We start from the raw sequence: 16818 nt of genomic DNA on the forward strand, positions 1-16818 counted from the left end.
TTCAGAAAAAAAAAAAAAAAACTATTAAAGAGAGCTATTGACTGGAACTTGGAAATGCCTTTATTATGTGTATATATATATATATATATATTTTTTTTTTTTTTCTTTTTTATATTTTTCTGAAACTGGAAACGGGGAGGCAGTCAGACAGACTCCTGCATGCACCCGACCGGGATCTACCGGCACCCCCACCAGGGGGCGATGCTCTGCCCATCCGGGGCGTCGCTCTGTTGCGACCAGAGCCACTCTAGCGCCTGGAGCAGAGGCCAAGGAGCCATCCCTAGCGCCTGGGCCATCTTTTGCTCCAATGGAGCCTCGGCTGCAGGAGGGGAAGAGAGAGACAGAGAGGAAGGAAGAGGGGGAGGGGTGGAGAAGCAGATGGGCGCTTCTCCTGTGTGCCCTGGCTGGGAATCGAACCCGGGACTTCCTCACGCCAGGCCGATGCTCTACCACTGAGCCAACTGGCCAGGGCTGTATATATTTTGGTGGTGCTTTTGTTTGGAATGTGGTCTATATACTGATAGGCTCGTTGAAAGTGCAGTAAGAAGTGATGCTCCTAAAGTTGCTAGATTACAGACTTAAGTAGAAAGTTAATTTTGGGCCCTGGCCTGTTGGCTCAGTGGTAAAGTGTCGCCCAGCATGTGGATGTCCTGGGTTCGATTCTCGTTCAGGACACACAGGAGAAGGAACCATCTATCTGCTTTACCCCTCCCTTTTCTCTTTTTCTTTCTCCCTCTTCCCCTCCTGCAGCCATGGCTCTATTGGTTCTAGCCCATAGGCCCTGGGCTGCTGAAGACGGCTCCATGAAGCTTCCACCTCAGATGCTAAAAGTAGCTTGATTGCAAGCATGGCCCAAGATGGGGGTTGCCGGGTGGATCTGGTTGGCGCTTGTGGGAGTCTATCTCCCCTTTTCTCACATGGAAAAAGAAAAAAAGTTAATTTTGATTAGTTACATGCTTTTCCTTTATTTCAGCACGTAAATCTAAGTACTGAGTGTCACTATTACATATTGTGGGATAACTAAAGAATAAAGCAGTATCTAATTTAACAATTTCTTAATTCTGTTTTTGGACTTTATTTTTGTAATACATTTATGTAAATGCTTGTAGGTTGGCAAAAGCAGCTTTTGATGATGCAATTGCAGAACTGGATACGCTGAGTGAAGAAAGCTATAAGGACTCTACACTTATCATGCAGTTGTTACGTGATAATCTGACACTATGGACTTCAGACATGCAGGGTGATGGTAAGGAAACTGAAGTTAAATACGTCTCTCTTTGTTACTGAATCTCTTACTCTTAGAAGAAATTCCTGGTATTTCTTCACATCAAGCTACAATTTTCTCTAAACTATCAAGATACCAAAGTTTAATTACTACATTTTCATGAAATGATAAAGTGCAGTTTTCCATAGATGATAAAAGACCTGTTTGGAAAAGGAGATCTTTTATTTACACTTAAAGATTTAAGTTTTACCCCTAGTTAATGTTTACTAAACTTAGTTTACCTTCTCTCACATTATGTTTTGAAAAATGAATATAGCATCGGCCGAGGACCTGGTTTCAGAACTCTTGAGGTTGCAGGATTGAGCACAGGCTCATTCCGCGTGAGTGCTGGGTTGCTGGCTTGAGTGTGGGGTCATAGACATGACCCCATGGACACCAGTCCAGGCACATATGAGAAAGCAATTGATGAACAACTACGGTGCTGTACCTATTAGTTGGTGCTTCTTGTCTCTCCGTTCTTGCCTGCCCACCCCCTCGTTTAAAAAAACAAACAACTAGATGGTATCAGTAGATATTTATGGAACATTTTCTCAAAATCTTTTTTTTATTGATTCTGTATAGCAAATGGAATGTCTTACTCTTAGGTCCTGTTTAAGAGGTCTGGTATAGTCTTTTTATTTTTATTTTTTTAAATATTTATTGAGTTTAGAGAGAGGAGAGAGAGAGAGAAAAGAGAGGAGGAACGGGAAGCATTAATTCACAGTAGTTGCTTGTTGTATGTGCCTTGACCGAGCAAGCCCAGGGTTTTGAACGGGAGACCTCAGCATTCCAGGTTGATGCTTTATCCATTGTACCACCACAGGTCAGACAAGTCTTTTTATTTTTTATAGTTTTCAGTAGTAAACAGTTTAGAGTAGTTTATAGAACTTGAATGTTATGAAAGGGTGGAGGCTTTGCTGTTTTTTCTAAGTGTAGTAAAAGCCCAAATAGTTTACATTCATTTTATTTATTTAAAGATTTTATTGATTTTATAGAGAAGGGTGGGTTAGTGAGAAGTATCAACTCATGGTTGCTTCACTTTAGTTGTTCCACGTTACTTGTTCATTGCTTGCTTATTGTATGTGCCTTGATTGGGCAAGCCCTGAGGTTTGAATGGGAAACCTCAGAGTTCCAGATTGATGCTCTATTCCAGGGGTCCCCAAACTTTTTACACAGGGGGCCAGTTCACTGTTCCTCATACCATCGGAGGGCCGGACTATAAAAAAACAAAACGAGAACAAATACAATATTTAAAATAAAGAACAAGTAAATTTAAATCAACAAACTGACCAGTATTTCAATGGGAACTATGGGCCTGCTTTTGGCTAATGAGATGGTCAATGTGCTCCTCTCACTGACCACCAATGAAAGAGGTGCCCCTTCTGAAAGTGTGGTGGAGGGCCAGATAAATGGCCTCAGGGGGCCGCACGTGGCTCGCGGGTCGTAGTTTGGGGACCCCTGCTCTATTCACTGAGCCACCACAGGCCAGGCTTATTTTATTTTTTAATTTTTTATAAAGCATAGAGACAGAGAGATGGACAGATAGAGACAGACAGACGGAAAGGGTGAGGGATGAGAAGTATCAATTCTTTGTTGCGGCATCTTAATTGTTCATTGATTGCTTTCTCATATGTGCCTTGACACAGGGGGTGGGAGCTACAACAGAGAGAGTGATCTCTTGCTCAAGCCAGCAATCTTGGGCTTCAAGCCGTCAACCATGGGGTCATGTCTATGAGCCCACGCTCAAGCTGGATGAGCCCATGCTCAAGCTGTCTACCTTGGGGTTTCGAACCTGGGTCCTCTGCGTCCCAATCCAATGTCCTATCCACTGCCCCATCGCCTGGTCAGACTTTTTTTAAAATTAATTTTAATTTATTCTGTTTACATGGATTCAAGTGTCTCACACAATATAACACCCCCCATGTTGGTTAGGCATTTTGATTGCTTCTTGTATGTGCCTTACTGGGGGCCTCAAGCCAAGCCAGTGACCCCTTGCTCAAGTCAGTGGCCATGGGATCATTTCAGTGATCCCACACTCAAGCTGGCAACCTTGGGGTTTTGAACCTGGTTCCTCAGTGTCTCACTCAGGCTGATGCCAACTGTGTCACCCCCAGTACGGCCAGACTTTTTAAAATTTTAAAGCTGATTCTATTCTGCCTATTTCCAAAGAGTCATTTTCATTCTCAGATCATTGAACAGGGGAGGACAAACTACATCATATGATGTATCTATAGATAGTTTTACAGTTGGTGGAGGTGATGATAGGAAGCAGAAGCAAAAAGTTTGTTGGCATCTTTAGCTGCAGCCCTTTTAAGGGTATGTTCTCCAAATTGAAGCATATGTTGCATTTCATGAGGCTAGCTGTATAGTCTCGTTTGACCCGACATAGCTTAGTGTCTTTAGAAGCATTACTGTATATACTTTTTAAAGACTATTCATTTTAGAGAGGAGAGATAGAGAGAGAGAGAGAGAAAGAAGGGGGGAGGAGCAGGAATCATCAACTCACATATGTGCCTTGACCAGGCAAGCCCAGGGTTTCAAATTGATGAGCTCAGTGTTCCAGGTCGACATTCTATCCACTGCTCCACCACATGTCAGGCCACATTATATTTTTTAAAGGTGCTCCTTAGAATGGTTCTCAAGGCATGTAATAATAAATTGTCAGTTTCCTTAACTCTAGTAGGATAGAGGAAGCTTTTAGACTTATCTTGGGTTATGGTGCTAAAGTGAGAATTGAGTGACTCAGCTTCTAGAGCTTACCAGCTCTGTGAAGTATTTAAATGACAGGGATTGGCTTGAGATACGTAGCTTATGTGACTGACTTGCATACTTTTCCAACAAAGCCAGATGGAGTCACTGATTACTTTTTTTTTTTTTCTTCCATGAGAGGAGGGAGGCAGAGACAGAGTCTCGCATGTGCACCAACCGGATCCACCCGGCAAACCCATTAGACGGCTGTGCTATTCCATCTGGGGCATTGCCCCATTTCTCAGCAACTGAGTTCTTAGCACCTGAGGCTGAGGCCATGGAGGTATCCTCTGTGCCTAGGGCCAACTCACTCCAATTGAGCCATGGTTGTGGGGGCGAGGGTGGGGGGTGGGGGCTAGAAGTAGATGGTTGCTTCTCCTTTGTGCCCTGACTGGGAATCGAACCCGGGACATCCACATGCCAGGCTGATGCTCTACTACTGAGCCAGCTGGCCAGGGCACCAATTATTTTTCAACACAGCACTTTAGACAACCAGTACCACCAATCTGTGGGACTCAAGACCAATTTACCATCTTTGAACTAATGACTTAGGTTTCTTCTAATTGTAAAATTCTATATTATTCTAACAATAACTTCTAAGAATTGGCCAAATAGCTGTGGACTCTTCATAGTCACACTCAGCTCAGAGTAAACTAATATATCTGCCTGTTTGTGGGAGTAAAAGGAAAGCTTGAGGAAAGTTTGGTTAGCGGTATTGACCTAATAAGTAAACTATACTTCTCTGACCTGGGGACAGTTTTGTTTTTCCCCCAAGATTAAAAATAAATTCATTGGTTTTGGAAAGAAAGGGAAGGAGGGAGGAGGAGGAGGAGGGGAGAGAAGGTGGTATTTGGGATGAGCAGGAAGCATCTACTCATAGTGGTTGTTTCTTGCATGTGCTTTGACTGGGCAAGCCTGGGGTTTTAAACTGGGGACCTCAGTGTTCCAGGTTGACACTATCCACTGCGCCACCACAGGGCAGGCACTCAAGTTAACAAAGAAGGTGACTTGGGTTGAGATGCCTTTTTCTTTCCTTTTCTTTTCTTTTTTAGATGGTTTGAGAGGGAAGGAAGAGAGGGATTAGAAGCATATACTTATAGTTGCTTTACTTCAGTTGTTCATTGATTGCTTCAAGTCAAGCCAGTGACCAATTTTAGGCTCAAGCCAGCGACCTTGGAATCATGTTAATGATCCCACACTCAAGTCAGACTTCAGGGTTTCAAACCTGGGACCTCTGCATCCCATGTCGATACTTCAGCCACTCGCCACCACCAGTTGAGGGAAATGCTGTTTTTTGTTTTTCGAGTCTTTCTTTTTTTTTTTCTTTCTTAAGATTCTCGATGCCAGCTCTTATAACTAAGTTGTTAAATTAAAAAATAGAAATAAAGCTTATATTTTCTAGTGGTAGAGTATTGTTTATTATCACTGATAACCAAAAATTTATTAATCACAGATTAATTAAATGTCAATTTTTTATATAGAACCATGCACTCTTTTTCTTGGTCATATTATAAAATGGATCATTTATAAAAGGATATATATATATTTTTTCTTCTTTTTATTTTCCTAGTGAGAGCAGGGGAGGACAGACTTCTGCATGTGCCCCATGTAGGGTCAATGCTCTGCCTAGCTTGGGCCGTGCCTGCAGTCAAGCTGTTTTTCAGCATCTGAGGTGCTGAAAAGCTCTGCGAAGCCATCCTTAGTGCCGGGGGCCAATGAGCTAGAACCTATTGAGCCACAGCTGCCATGGCTGTGGGAGGAGAAAGGAGAGAGAAGGGGGGAGGGGTAGGAAAACAGATGGTTGCTTCTCCTGTGTGCCCTGACCCGGGAATCAAACCCAGGACATTCTCATTCTGGGCCAATACTCTGAAAACAGCCAACTGGCCAGGGCCAAATAGGATATTTTCTTTATAAACAAACTGCTTGTGTTTTTATAGTTGGGAAGTCTCTTTATTCAAAGACATTTTATTACATTAGCACAGAGTAATACTGAAAGATTTTTGTTTTCTTTTAATCTAGTGAAATCTAGTTATTTCAATTCCTTTTTACTTTGTAAATTGAAGAGTTGGTTAAATTTGGTTGAAACAAAGTAATTTTCATTTATGAGCTTTGTTATAAAATATTTGGAATTATGAAACATAGGATAACACTTGAAAATTCAAGCACTTTCTTAATATTTTTTAGTAAAATTAATCTGTATTTATACATTATTGTGGGTACTGGGAAATTATTTGCCAGTTTTTTCAGGATGTTATTTCATCCTCTTCAAGGTAAAAGAAATAGAGTATTTCTTAGAGCTAAGTTTAACAAAAAGACCAAAATCTGACTCCTCTAAATCATTGATGTTTTCCTTTGTCTGCTCTCGTTTTATTTTTCTTGTAATGTTGCTTTCATGTGATTGTTCTCCCTCCCTTTCTCCTTGCAATATAGATTCCTAAAGGAAAATCCAACTCTTCCTTTCCTAAAAACTACTTTGTAAGTCATTATCATGGCACAGTGAATTCTGCTTTTAGTTTTGGTTCTTCACTAATCATGCTTGCATATCATCATCCTGTCACTTACAAAACTGCCTGTTCTACATTCCAGGATGTAAAACCCAAGACATTGATGATGTGTTTCTCCCCCCCACTTCCCACCCCACCCATCACCTTTGGTTGGGTGTGATATATCTGGCAATATTTTTATGCCAAAGTTACTTGGAACTTTTGGCAAACCTGATGTTTGCTTATGAGTGAATTAGAGTGTGCTGTAATGTTGTTTATGTTTAACCATATTTTGGCAGTTATATTGCTGTAAAAAATGAGAGTGAATGTTCCTGTCATTTCCTACGTTTGAATACATTATTGTTCTTTGGGGAATAATAGTTGGGTGGTCCATCATTTCTTTTCTCATTAAATGAGTATTTTTGTCTTTGTGTATCTTTTTCTGTATATGAATCAAAAATCTTTACCTCAAATACTTTTTAGAGTCACATATCGATGTTTTTATCACAAAGGAAATTTTAAAATGACAAACTAGTCTTTACTTAACCCTTGTTGCCATGACAGCATTGAACGTTCAGCATACCAAGGTCTTTAAGACTGTTGAAAAGCATTCCTCAGGGTAAATTAAATGCTTTAAGTCTGTAGGCAACCAGACTTACTGCCATTGTCCATCCTAATGAAGTAATTTTAACAAGCAATATGAATGGATGGATGGATGGTCTGAACTTGAATTTTATGAATGTTGAATTTATTGAAATTTTTCAATAATTTTGATTCAAACTAGTAATATGTAGGGATTATTAGTGGTTTGTTAAAAGCACAACAGAATGTAACTTTTACGTGCTTTAATTTTTAGTAAAAGCCTGCATGTTTCTTTATTATGGCTGACTTATTTAATGCGCTTATTAATAGGTAGATGAATAGGCTGGCTTTCTGTTGCATGTCATAGTGCAGTTAAACCTCTTCAGGTTAATTCATCATATTCAGAAAGAAAAAAAAATAGCATGAGAGAACACGTCCAAATGCCCTTCTTTAATAACCTCAACGGTCTGGTTTACTTTGAGCATGCTTGTTTCACTCTGGAGTGAAAAATCTGGGTATGGTTTGGTGTGACTGGCCAAGAGACAAAATATAAAATATTTATAAAAGCAGAACCCTTTCTTCTGAACTGTAGAAGTCTTTTGGAGCATTTTACTGCTCAGTTATCTTGATTGGAGTATTTCTGTTACGAAGCTTTTGAGTAAATTAGATTTTGTAAATAATAGTATAATATTCCTGATGCTTGATAAGGTAACGTTATTGACAAAGGGTATTTTGACACAATATACACGAAAGCTTGAAAATCATTTTAATAATATAGTTACCCTGGCTTTCAACTTGAAGAGCTTACTTAGCATAAAAACACTGACTGTTACTGTGTCAGTTTCTTTGGTTTGCTTTTGTTTTTATTCTGACTTTTGAGTATATAGGACCTTGATCAGCAATACCTCTTGACTTAGGCATCTCAGGTGTCAAGGACGGTAGAAGTTCTTTTCTTGTCTGTGTTTAATACCAGTTGTAGCAAATACAAGGAATCTTTATGCTTGAAATGATACCTGTGCTTGTGACCATGACAGCTTAATTTAGTCAATATGAAGTAATTAACTGTCACCCTTCTTTGCAGGTGAAGAGCAGAATAAAGAAGCGCTGCAGGATGTGGAAGATGAAAATCAGTGAGACATAAAAGCCAACAAGAGAAACCATCTCTGACCACCCTACTCCTTTCCATCCCTCCCCCCCTTGGAAATTTCCCCATTGTCACTGAGAACCACCAAATCTGACTTTTACATTTGGTCTCAGAATTTAGGTTCCTGCCCTGTTGGTTTTTTTTAAAACAGTTTTCAAAAGTTCTTAAAGGCAAGAGTGAATTTCTGTGGATTTTACTGGTCCCAGCTTTTAGGTTCTTTAAGACACTAACAGGACTGCATAGAGGCTTTTTCAGCATTACTGTATTGTCTCCTGCCAGATGTGGCAAGGTCACCTTAGAACTGAGAGTTACATTTGAAAGCCATTAGACTTCTAGGTGAAGCAAGCATCTAAGAGAGGTTAATCACACTATAGAGGCACACATGATATCATCTTTCCTTTTTCTAATTGTTTAAATTGAATTTTATACCAATGTTTAAAATTGATTGGGCGTTACCTTGAGGTTGTGAGAGATTGTTTGGGGAGTTTGTTGTAATGGTTTTGCTGTAAAAAGTGTTTCAAACTCTGCTGAAATGTTGCTGAAAAGCATGGTGCTGGTAACAGTTCAATAGTCCGTGGCTGCTCATTCTTGCCTACTTTTACTCTCCCTCTGAAGCAGGTTTAGCATTGAAGGTGGTATGGAAAAGCCTGCATGCGTGTTCAATTCTTTGTTTCTTCTCCTTCCCTTTCCCTTCACCCCTCCTTCGCTCGCTCAACCTCTTTTGTTCAGTATGTGTAACTTGAAGCTAATTTGTACTACTGGATATCTGACTGGAGCCACAGATACAGAATCTGTATTGTTCTTACTGAAACACAGCATGGAATTAACATTAAACTTAAATAAAAACAAACCTAAATTAAAAATGCCAAATATTATTGTGCCTCCATCTTTTATCTTTCTAAAATAAAAGCTTTAGTCTAAACACATTGATAGTATTATTTGCCTGAATGTGAAAAGATCAGATCTCTTTTTTATATATGCTTGTCTGTTTCCCAAAGATGATGTATGTTTTTGGAAAAAAAGAAAGACGACCTGTAACCTGGCTCTGAAGAACACTGAAGTAGTCCAGGTCAATTTATTACCTGTCCTGTCTTCTAAACCAGGTAGCAACACAGAATTTATTTTAATCATTAAAGCACAAACGTGTATTAAATGCACAGTATGATTATGGATTATTTTCTAGCATGAGGTTTTGGGTTGAATAACCAAATATAGCTGAATATCTCAGAGTAATCCTCAAGCTGAGGTAGAAATAACCCCACCCCACACTCCCTTGCTGTCACTGTCAAGGTCATGGCAGGGACAGAGAAGAAGATAATTAAATTCTCAGTTGTTCATGTGCTCATGGTTAAACAGTAGTATAACTGGGACCCTCTTACTAGAAACATGTTTTCTTCCAGAGATTGTCTATACATCAACGTATAGGGGGTCCTCAGGTTACAACACAGTTCCGTTCCTACGACAGTGATGTAACCTGAATTTTGGTTTAAGTTGAAACACACCCTAGCATAAATCACTCACCTAGCCTAACACAATTGTAAAATCATAACGTAGAACGTAAAAATACAACTAAGCCACAGAAAAAGGGAAAGGACATAAATACATACTGTATTGTACACTGTTCTGTAATGATGCTAATGGCGTAAGCCGAAACGTCTCAATTTTTAAAAGTTTTTATGGGAGTGAGTGTCGTAGACTCGAAACGTAGAGACTGTCATAACCCAAGGACCCCGTTTTTAGATATTTTAGTTGAGATCAATCTATATCAGGAATTTAGTGTGAAAGGGTTCCTTGGTTGTGTAGACTATTCAGCAAACAGTGCTATGAGGATTTTTAAGGATGTGGCAATCTTGGTATTGAGAGAAAACTTGCCCCCCAAAGAAACCAGTGGGGTACTAGAGAGAGTGATGGTTGGTCTTCAGAAAGATCCCTGTCAAAGATTGGAAGGTTGCAGAAAGGGATGTAAGGACAGTGTCACTCCCACTTTCCTGTAACTGGTCAGGAAAGGTGTTCTTTAGCTCTTAGTTTAGTCATTTTTGAGGATCAATTGATTTACACAGAAATTCAAGTTACACCTGACCAGGTGGTGGAGCAGTGGATAGATGATCAGCATGGCATGTAGAGTACCCAGATTTGAAACCCCGAGGTTGCTGTCTTGAGCTTTGGCTCACCAGCTTGAGCACAGGGTTACTCTTAAGCGTGGGATCATAGACATGACCCCATGGTTGCTGGCTTGAGCAAGGTGTCACTGGTTCAGCTGTAGTCCCCCAGTCAAGGCACATACGAAGACACAATCAGTGAACAAGTATGGTGATGCAATGAAGAATTGATGCCTCTCATCTCATTCTCTTCCTGTCTGTTCCTATCTGTCCCTCTCTAAAAAAAAAATTCAAATTACTATTATAATTTGATGCAGTTAATTTGTTTTAAGTATAATTCTTAAATCTTTGATTTGTAAAAAGTTCAATTTTTATTGATTTTTAGAGAGGAGAAGAGAGAGATTGTTCTACTTAATTGTACATTCATTGGTTTTTTGTTTTTTTTTTTTCATTTTTCTGAAGCTGGAAACGGAGAGACAGACAGACTCCCGCATGCGCCCGACCGGGATCCACCTGGCACGCCCACCAGGGGGCGATGCTCTGCCCATCCTGGGCGTCGCCATGTTGCGACCAGAGCCACTCTAGCGCTTGAGGCAGAGGCCACAGAGCCATCCCCAGCGCCCGGGCCATCTTTGCTCCAATGGAGCCTTGGCTGCGGGAGGGGAAGAGAGAGAGAGACAGAGGAAAGCGTGGCGGAGGGGTGGAGAAGCAAATGGGCGCTTCTCCTGTGTGCCCTGGCCGGGAATCAAACCCGGGTCCTCTGCACGCTAGGCCGACGCTCTACCGCGGAGCCAACCGGCCAGGGCCCTCACTGGTTATTTTTAAAAATTCAGTGAGGAGGGCAAGCAGAGAGACTCCCACATGTTCCCCAGTGGGGATCCACCCAGCAAGTCCACTAGGGGGCGATGCTCTGCCTATTTGGGGCATTGCTCCATTGCTCAGCAACCTAGCTCATAGCATCTGATGCGGAAGCCATGGAGCCATTCTCAGCACCAGAGGCCAACATCAATTGAGCCATGGCTGCAGGAGGGAAAGCGAGGGGGGGAGAGTGGAGAAGCAGTTGAGTGCTTGCCCTGTGTGCTCTGACTAGGAATCGAACCCGGGACATCCACACAACCAGGGCTACGCTCTACCACTAAGCCAGTTGGCCAGGGTTATTGGTTGATTCTTGTATGTACCCTTACTGCAGTTGAATCCACAACCATGGCATATTGGGACGACGCTTTAACAACTAAGCAACCTGACCAGAGAGCTGACTTGTAAAAAGTTTTAAACACAGATACTTCCTAAAATGTTTGCACCAGTGAATAGATTGGGTTCTGGGATGGATGGCCAGAAAAACAAATCTCCAATGTTACATTTTGCTTCTAGGAAGATGAGAAAGAATTTAGAATAGATTATTCTAAGGGGAAGTCAGGAAATAATATGTAAACATCTGTCTTGGCTCCTGCCCCAGATAAATGCCACTTAATAGTTTATAAATTAGCTGCTGTGGTATTGATCTTACAACAGAGAGGAGAGTGAGTGTGCTGAAAAACTGGCATAAAGATTGTTTTGAAAATTGTTACAAGTGATAGTTAACAGATTCCTGATAAAATTTTAAAATGTATGAGCCCTGGCCGGTTGGCTCAGTGGTAGAGTGTCGGCCTGGCGTGTGGAAGTCCCGGGTTCAATTCCCGGCCAGAGCACACAGGAGAGGCGCCCATCTGCTTCTCCACCCCTCCCCCTCTCCTTCCTCTCTGTCTCTCTCTTCCCCTCCTGCAGCCAAGGCTCCATTGGAGCAAAAGATGGTGGCCTGACCTGTGGTGGCGCAGTGGATAAAGCGTCGACCTGGAAATGCTGAGGTCGCCGGTTTGAAACCTGGGCTTGCCTGGTCAAGGCACATATGGGAGTTGATGCTTCCAGCTCCTCCCCCCTGTCTCTCTCTCCCCTGTCTCTCTCTCTCTCTCTCAAATGAATAAATAAAATAAAATAAAAAAAAGATGGCCCAGGTGCTAGAGTGGCTCTGGTCTCGACAGAGCGAGGCCCCGGATGGGCAGAGCATCGCCCCCTGGTGGGCGTGCCGGGTGGATCCCGGTCGGGCGCATGCAGGAGTCTGTCTGACTGCCTCCCCGTTTCCAGCTTCAGAAAAATACAAAAAAATAAATAAAATTTTAAAATGTATGATTAAAGGAATTGTGATTTTTGGAGGAAGTGATACTGGATCAAAATGCTGGATCAAACCAGATAAGCAAAATTAAAGCCTATTTTGTTTTACATCCCAGAGTTACTGGGCTTGTAAACGATATTGACAATAATTAGCTCACACTGAGTATTAGCTGTGTGCCAGGCAATGTGCTCATTATTAAGTGTATCTGCAGTGTAGCATATAAGTGATAATACATGAATTTTCACCTGCATTTTGCAAGTAGGAAAACTGAAATAGGGAGTTGAACTCAGTGTTTTATTGAAACTATTTTCTCTATCCTAAAGTAGCCATTTAAGATACATATTTTTTTGCCTGACCAGGCGGTGGCCCAGTAGATAGAGCATCAGCCTGGGACACAGAGGACCCAGGTTTGAAACCCTGAGGTCGCCAGCTTGAGCCTGGTTCACTGGCTTGAAGCCCAAGATCACTGGCTTGAGCAAGGGGTCACTGGCTTGGCTGGAGCCAACTGGTCAAAGCACATATGAGAAAATCAAAGAACAACTAAGCTGCAATGAAGAATTGATGCTTATCTCTCTCCCTGTCTGTCTCTATCTGTTCCCCTTTCTGTTTCTTTCACTAAAAAAAACCCATTTTTTTTAACATTTCTGAGGTAAGCTTATGCAAAGCTGTAATGTGTGTTAATCATTAGAATTGAATTAGAATATGTGATAAATATATTTAGAGCTCTGAGGTGGCTACTGTCAAAAAAGGAAGAGTCAGAAAGGCTTACCGCATAAATTGTTTTTGCAATTTAAAAAATCCTGGTCTGACCTGTGGTGGCGCAGTGGATAAAGTGTCGACCTGGAAATGCTGAGGTCGCCAGTTCGAAACCCTGGGCTTGCCTGGTCAAGGCACATATGGGAGTTGATGCTTCCAGCTCCTCCCCCCTCTCTCTCCTCTCTCTGTCTCTCTCTCCTTCTCTTTCTCCTCTCTAAAATGAATAAATAAAATTAAAAAAAAAAAAAAAAAAAAAAAAAAAAAAAAGCCCTGGCCAGTTGGCTCAGCGGTAGAGCGTCGGCCTAGCGTGCGGAGGACCCGGGTTCGATTCCCGGCCAGGGCACACAGGAGAAGCGCCCATTTGCTTCTCCACCCCTCCGCCGCGCTTTCCTCTCTGTCTCTCTCTTCCCCTCCCGCAGCCAAGGCTCCATTGGAGCAGAGATGGCCCGGGCGCTGGGGATGGCTCTGTGGCCTCTGCCTCAGGCGCTAGAGTGGCTCTGGTCGCAACATGGCGACGCCCAGGATGGGCAGAGCATCGCCCCCTGGTGGGCAGAGCGTCGCCCCTGGTGGGCGTGCCGGTTGGATCCCGGTCGGGCGCATGCGGGAGTCTGTCTAACTGTCTCTCCCTGTTTCCAGCTTCAGAATAATGAAAAAAAAAAAGAAAAAAAAAGCATTTCTTTAAAAAATCCTGTAGCTTAATTTGTAAATTTTTAGGTCCTGGAGGCTTGGCTTGGTGCTAGAGTGTGGCCAGACGTGTGGATGCCCCGGGTTCAATTTCCAGCCAGGATACACAGGAGAGGTGACCATCTGCTTCTCCACCCCTCCCCTTCTCTTTTTCTTTTTCTCTCTCTTCTGTTCCCACAATTGTGGCTCCATTGGTTTGAGCACATCAGCCCTGGGCACTGAGGATGGCTCCATGGAGCCTCCCTCAGGTGCTAAAAATAGCTCAGTTTACAAACACGGCCCAAAATGGCCAAAGCATTGGCCCCAGATGGGGGTTGCATGGTGAATCCTAGTCGGGGTGCATGTGGGAGTATGTCTTTCTCTTCTCACTTAGAAAAGAAAAAATAAAAAAGAGTAATTTTTTACAGTTGGAGCAACAAGTTATCCTGGACAAGTAGGTAATCAGTGATTATGAATTGTCTAAGTTAAGAATGGTACTTGTGGCCCTGGCCGGTTGGCTCAGCGGTAGAGCGTCGGCCTGGCGTGCGGGGGACCCGGGTTCGATTCCCGGCCAGGGCACATAGGAGAAGCGCCCATTTGCTTCTCCACCCCCCTCCCCTCCTTCCTCTCTGTCTCTCTCTTCCCCTCCCGCAGCCAAGGCTCCATTGGAGCAAAGATGGCCCGGGCGCTGGGGATGGCTCCTTGGCCTCTGCCCCAGGCGCTAGAGTGGCTCTGGTAGCGGCAGAGCGACAACCCGGCGGGGCGGAGCATCGCCCCCTGGTGGGCAGAGCATCGCCCCTGATGGGCGTGCCGGGTGGATCCCGGTCGGGCGCATGCGGGAGTCTGTCTGACTGTCTCTCCCCGTTTCCAGCTTCAGAAAAAAAAAAAAAAAAAAAAGAATGGTACTTGCACAATCTGGGCAGTGATCATGTCCAGGGGTTTTCTTTCCCTGTCTAAAGCTGTCACTATTTTTCCAGTTAGGCTGAAAACACTTGGCACTCATGCTTCCATCCTATATTGCTTCTTTTGGGGCTTTCTACAAAGGCCCTCTGCCATTTAAAATTCTGATGCTATATGGTATAGGTTTGGATAGGGCTATTTCAGCATCGAAGACTTCTTTCCCATTAATTAATGGCATTTTAGTAGCCATGCTAAACAGGCTGTAATACCTGTAGAACTCTCAGAATTTGCTTTCAACAAATTGTAGGAACAACCAACCTTTAAAAACATTAAAAAAAAATACAACTTCATTTGCATTTAAAAAATGTAAGCCAAATCAAGAAATTATACTTCCAGCTTGGCAAACAGCTTTATATTATGTTGTGAAGATGTGCAGAAACATACATTGTTGGGCTTTATTTTTTCCCATTGATTTTTGAGAGGGAGGAAGTGAGAGAGAAGCATCAACTTACTGTTCCACTTAGTTGTCCCATTTATTTGTGCACTCATTGCTTCTCATACATTCCCTGATGGGAAATTGAACTTGTGAGCTCAGTTCACCAGGATGAGGCTTTATCCACTGAGCAACCTGGCTAGGGCTGGCTTATTTTCAAGTAAGTTTTATTTAATTATTAAAAAGTACATAGCCTGACCAGGCGGTGGCGCAGTGGATGGAGTGTCGGACTGGGATGCGGAGGACCCAGGTTCGAGACCCCAAGGTCGCCAGCTTAAGCACGGGCTCATCTGATTTGAGCAAAAGCTCACCAGCTTGGACCCAAGGTCGATGGCTTGAGCAAGGGGTTACTTGGTCTGCTGAAGGCCCGCGGTCAAGGCACATATGAGAAAGCAATCAATGAACAACTAAGGTGTTGCAACAAAAAACTAATGAATGATTGATGCTTCTCATCTCTCTCCGTTCCTGTCTGTCCCTATCTATCCCTCTCTCTCTCTCTGAAAAAAAAAAAAGTACATAAAAACTGTACAATTTATTCATGAATTTTAACAAAGGGAACACACCATTTAGTTACCAGTCATACCAAGAAAGAACAGAGCCCTGGCCAGTTATCTCAGAGCTGGTTAGAGCATCACCCTGAAATGCCAATGTTGCGGGTTCCATCCCTGGTCAGGTCATGTTGGAAGTGACCAGTAATGCACAACTAAGTGGGACAACAAATTAATGCTTCTCTCTTTCTGTCCCTCTCTCTGTCTCTAAAAACCAATCCTCCCTTAAAAAAGAAGAATCAATCTAAAAAACTCCTTTATGTTCCCTTTGAGTAATTTACTACCCCTGCAACAAAACCCGTATATTGTTTGACATTGGTTAGTTTTGTCTGATTTTGAACTTGGTATATAAGTGGAATCCTACAACTTTCTTTTTTTTTTCTTTTTTTTGTATTTTTCTGAAGCTGGAAACAGGGAGAGACAGTCAGACAGACTCCCACATGCGACCGACCGGGATCCACCCGGCACGCCCACCAGGGGGTGACGCTCTGCCCACCAGGGGGTGATGCTCTGCCCCTCTGGGGCGTTCCTCTGTTGTGACCAGAGCCACTCTAGCGCCTGGGGCAGAGGCCAAGGAGCCATCCCCAGCGCTCGGGCCATCTTTGCTCCAATGGAGCCTTGGCTGCGAGAGGGGAAGAGAGAGACAGAGAGGAAGGAGGGGGTGTGTGTGGAAAAGCAGATGGGCACTTCTCCTGTGTGCCCTGGCCGGGAATCGAACCCGGGACTTCTGCACTCCAGGCCGACGCTCTACCACTGAGCCAACCGGCCAGGGCCTAATAATTCTTTTTTTTTTTTTTTTTTTTTTAAATTTCATCTATTCATTATAGCCGGGGGGGGGGGGGAGAGAGAGAGAGAGAGAAGGGGGGAGGAGCAGGAAGCATCAACTCCCATATGTGCCTTGACCAGGCAAGCCCAGGGTTTTGAACCGGCAACCTCAGCGTTACCAGGTCGACGCTTTATCCACTGCGCCACCACAGATCAGGCAACTT

General features: G+C 43.0%; 1 protein-coding gene and 1 non-coding gene across 3 annotated transcripts in view; one reads left to right on the forward strand and one right to left on the reverse strand.

Annotated features, from left to right (window-relative positions):
* The window catches only part of YWHAE (tyrosine 3-monooxygenase/tryptophan 5-monooxygenase activation protein epsilon), a 67377-nt gene extending 58286 nt beyond the window's left edge, over nucleotides 1–9091 (forward strand). Inside the window, exons 5-7 of one of the 2 annotated variants that reach the window (XM_066263088.1) lie at nucleotides 1110–1246; nucleotides 6443–6487; nucleotides 8159–9091. In XM_066263088.1, the coding sequence (XP_066119185.1) occupies nucleotides 1110–1246; nucleotides 6443–6450 (145 nt within the window). In that variant the 3' untranslated portion in view covers nucleotides 6451–6487; nucleotides 8159–9091. The remainder of the gene's footprint in view (nucleotides 1–1109; nucleotides 1247–6442; nucleotides 6488–8158) is intronic. The other variant, XM_066263087.1, reaches the window with a different exon arrangement.
* A 7435-nt stretch (nucleotides 9092–16526) lies between these two features.
* Nucleotides 16527–16602, reverse strand: TRNAS-GGA (transfer RNA serine (anticodon GGA)). The gene has a single exon. It is a non-coding gene; the product is annotated as a tRNA-Ser (tRNA).
* Between the last annotated feature and the right edge of the window lie 216 nt (nucleotides 16603–16818).

This window comes from Saccopteryx bilineata, chromosome 2, assembly GCF_036850765.1.
Source record: "Saccopteryx bilineata isolate mSacBil1 chromosome 2, mSacBil1_pri_phased_curated, whole genome shotgun sequence".
Lineage (NCBI taxonomy): Eukaryota > Metazoa > Chordata > Mammalia > Chiroptera > Emballonuridae > Saccopteryx > Saccopteryx bilineata.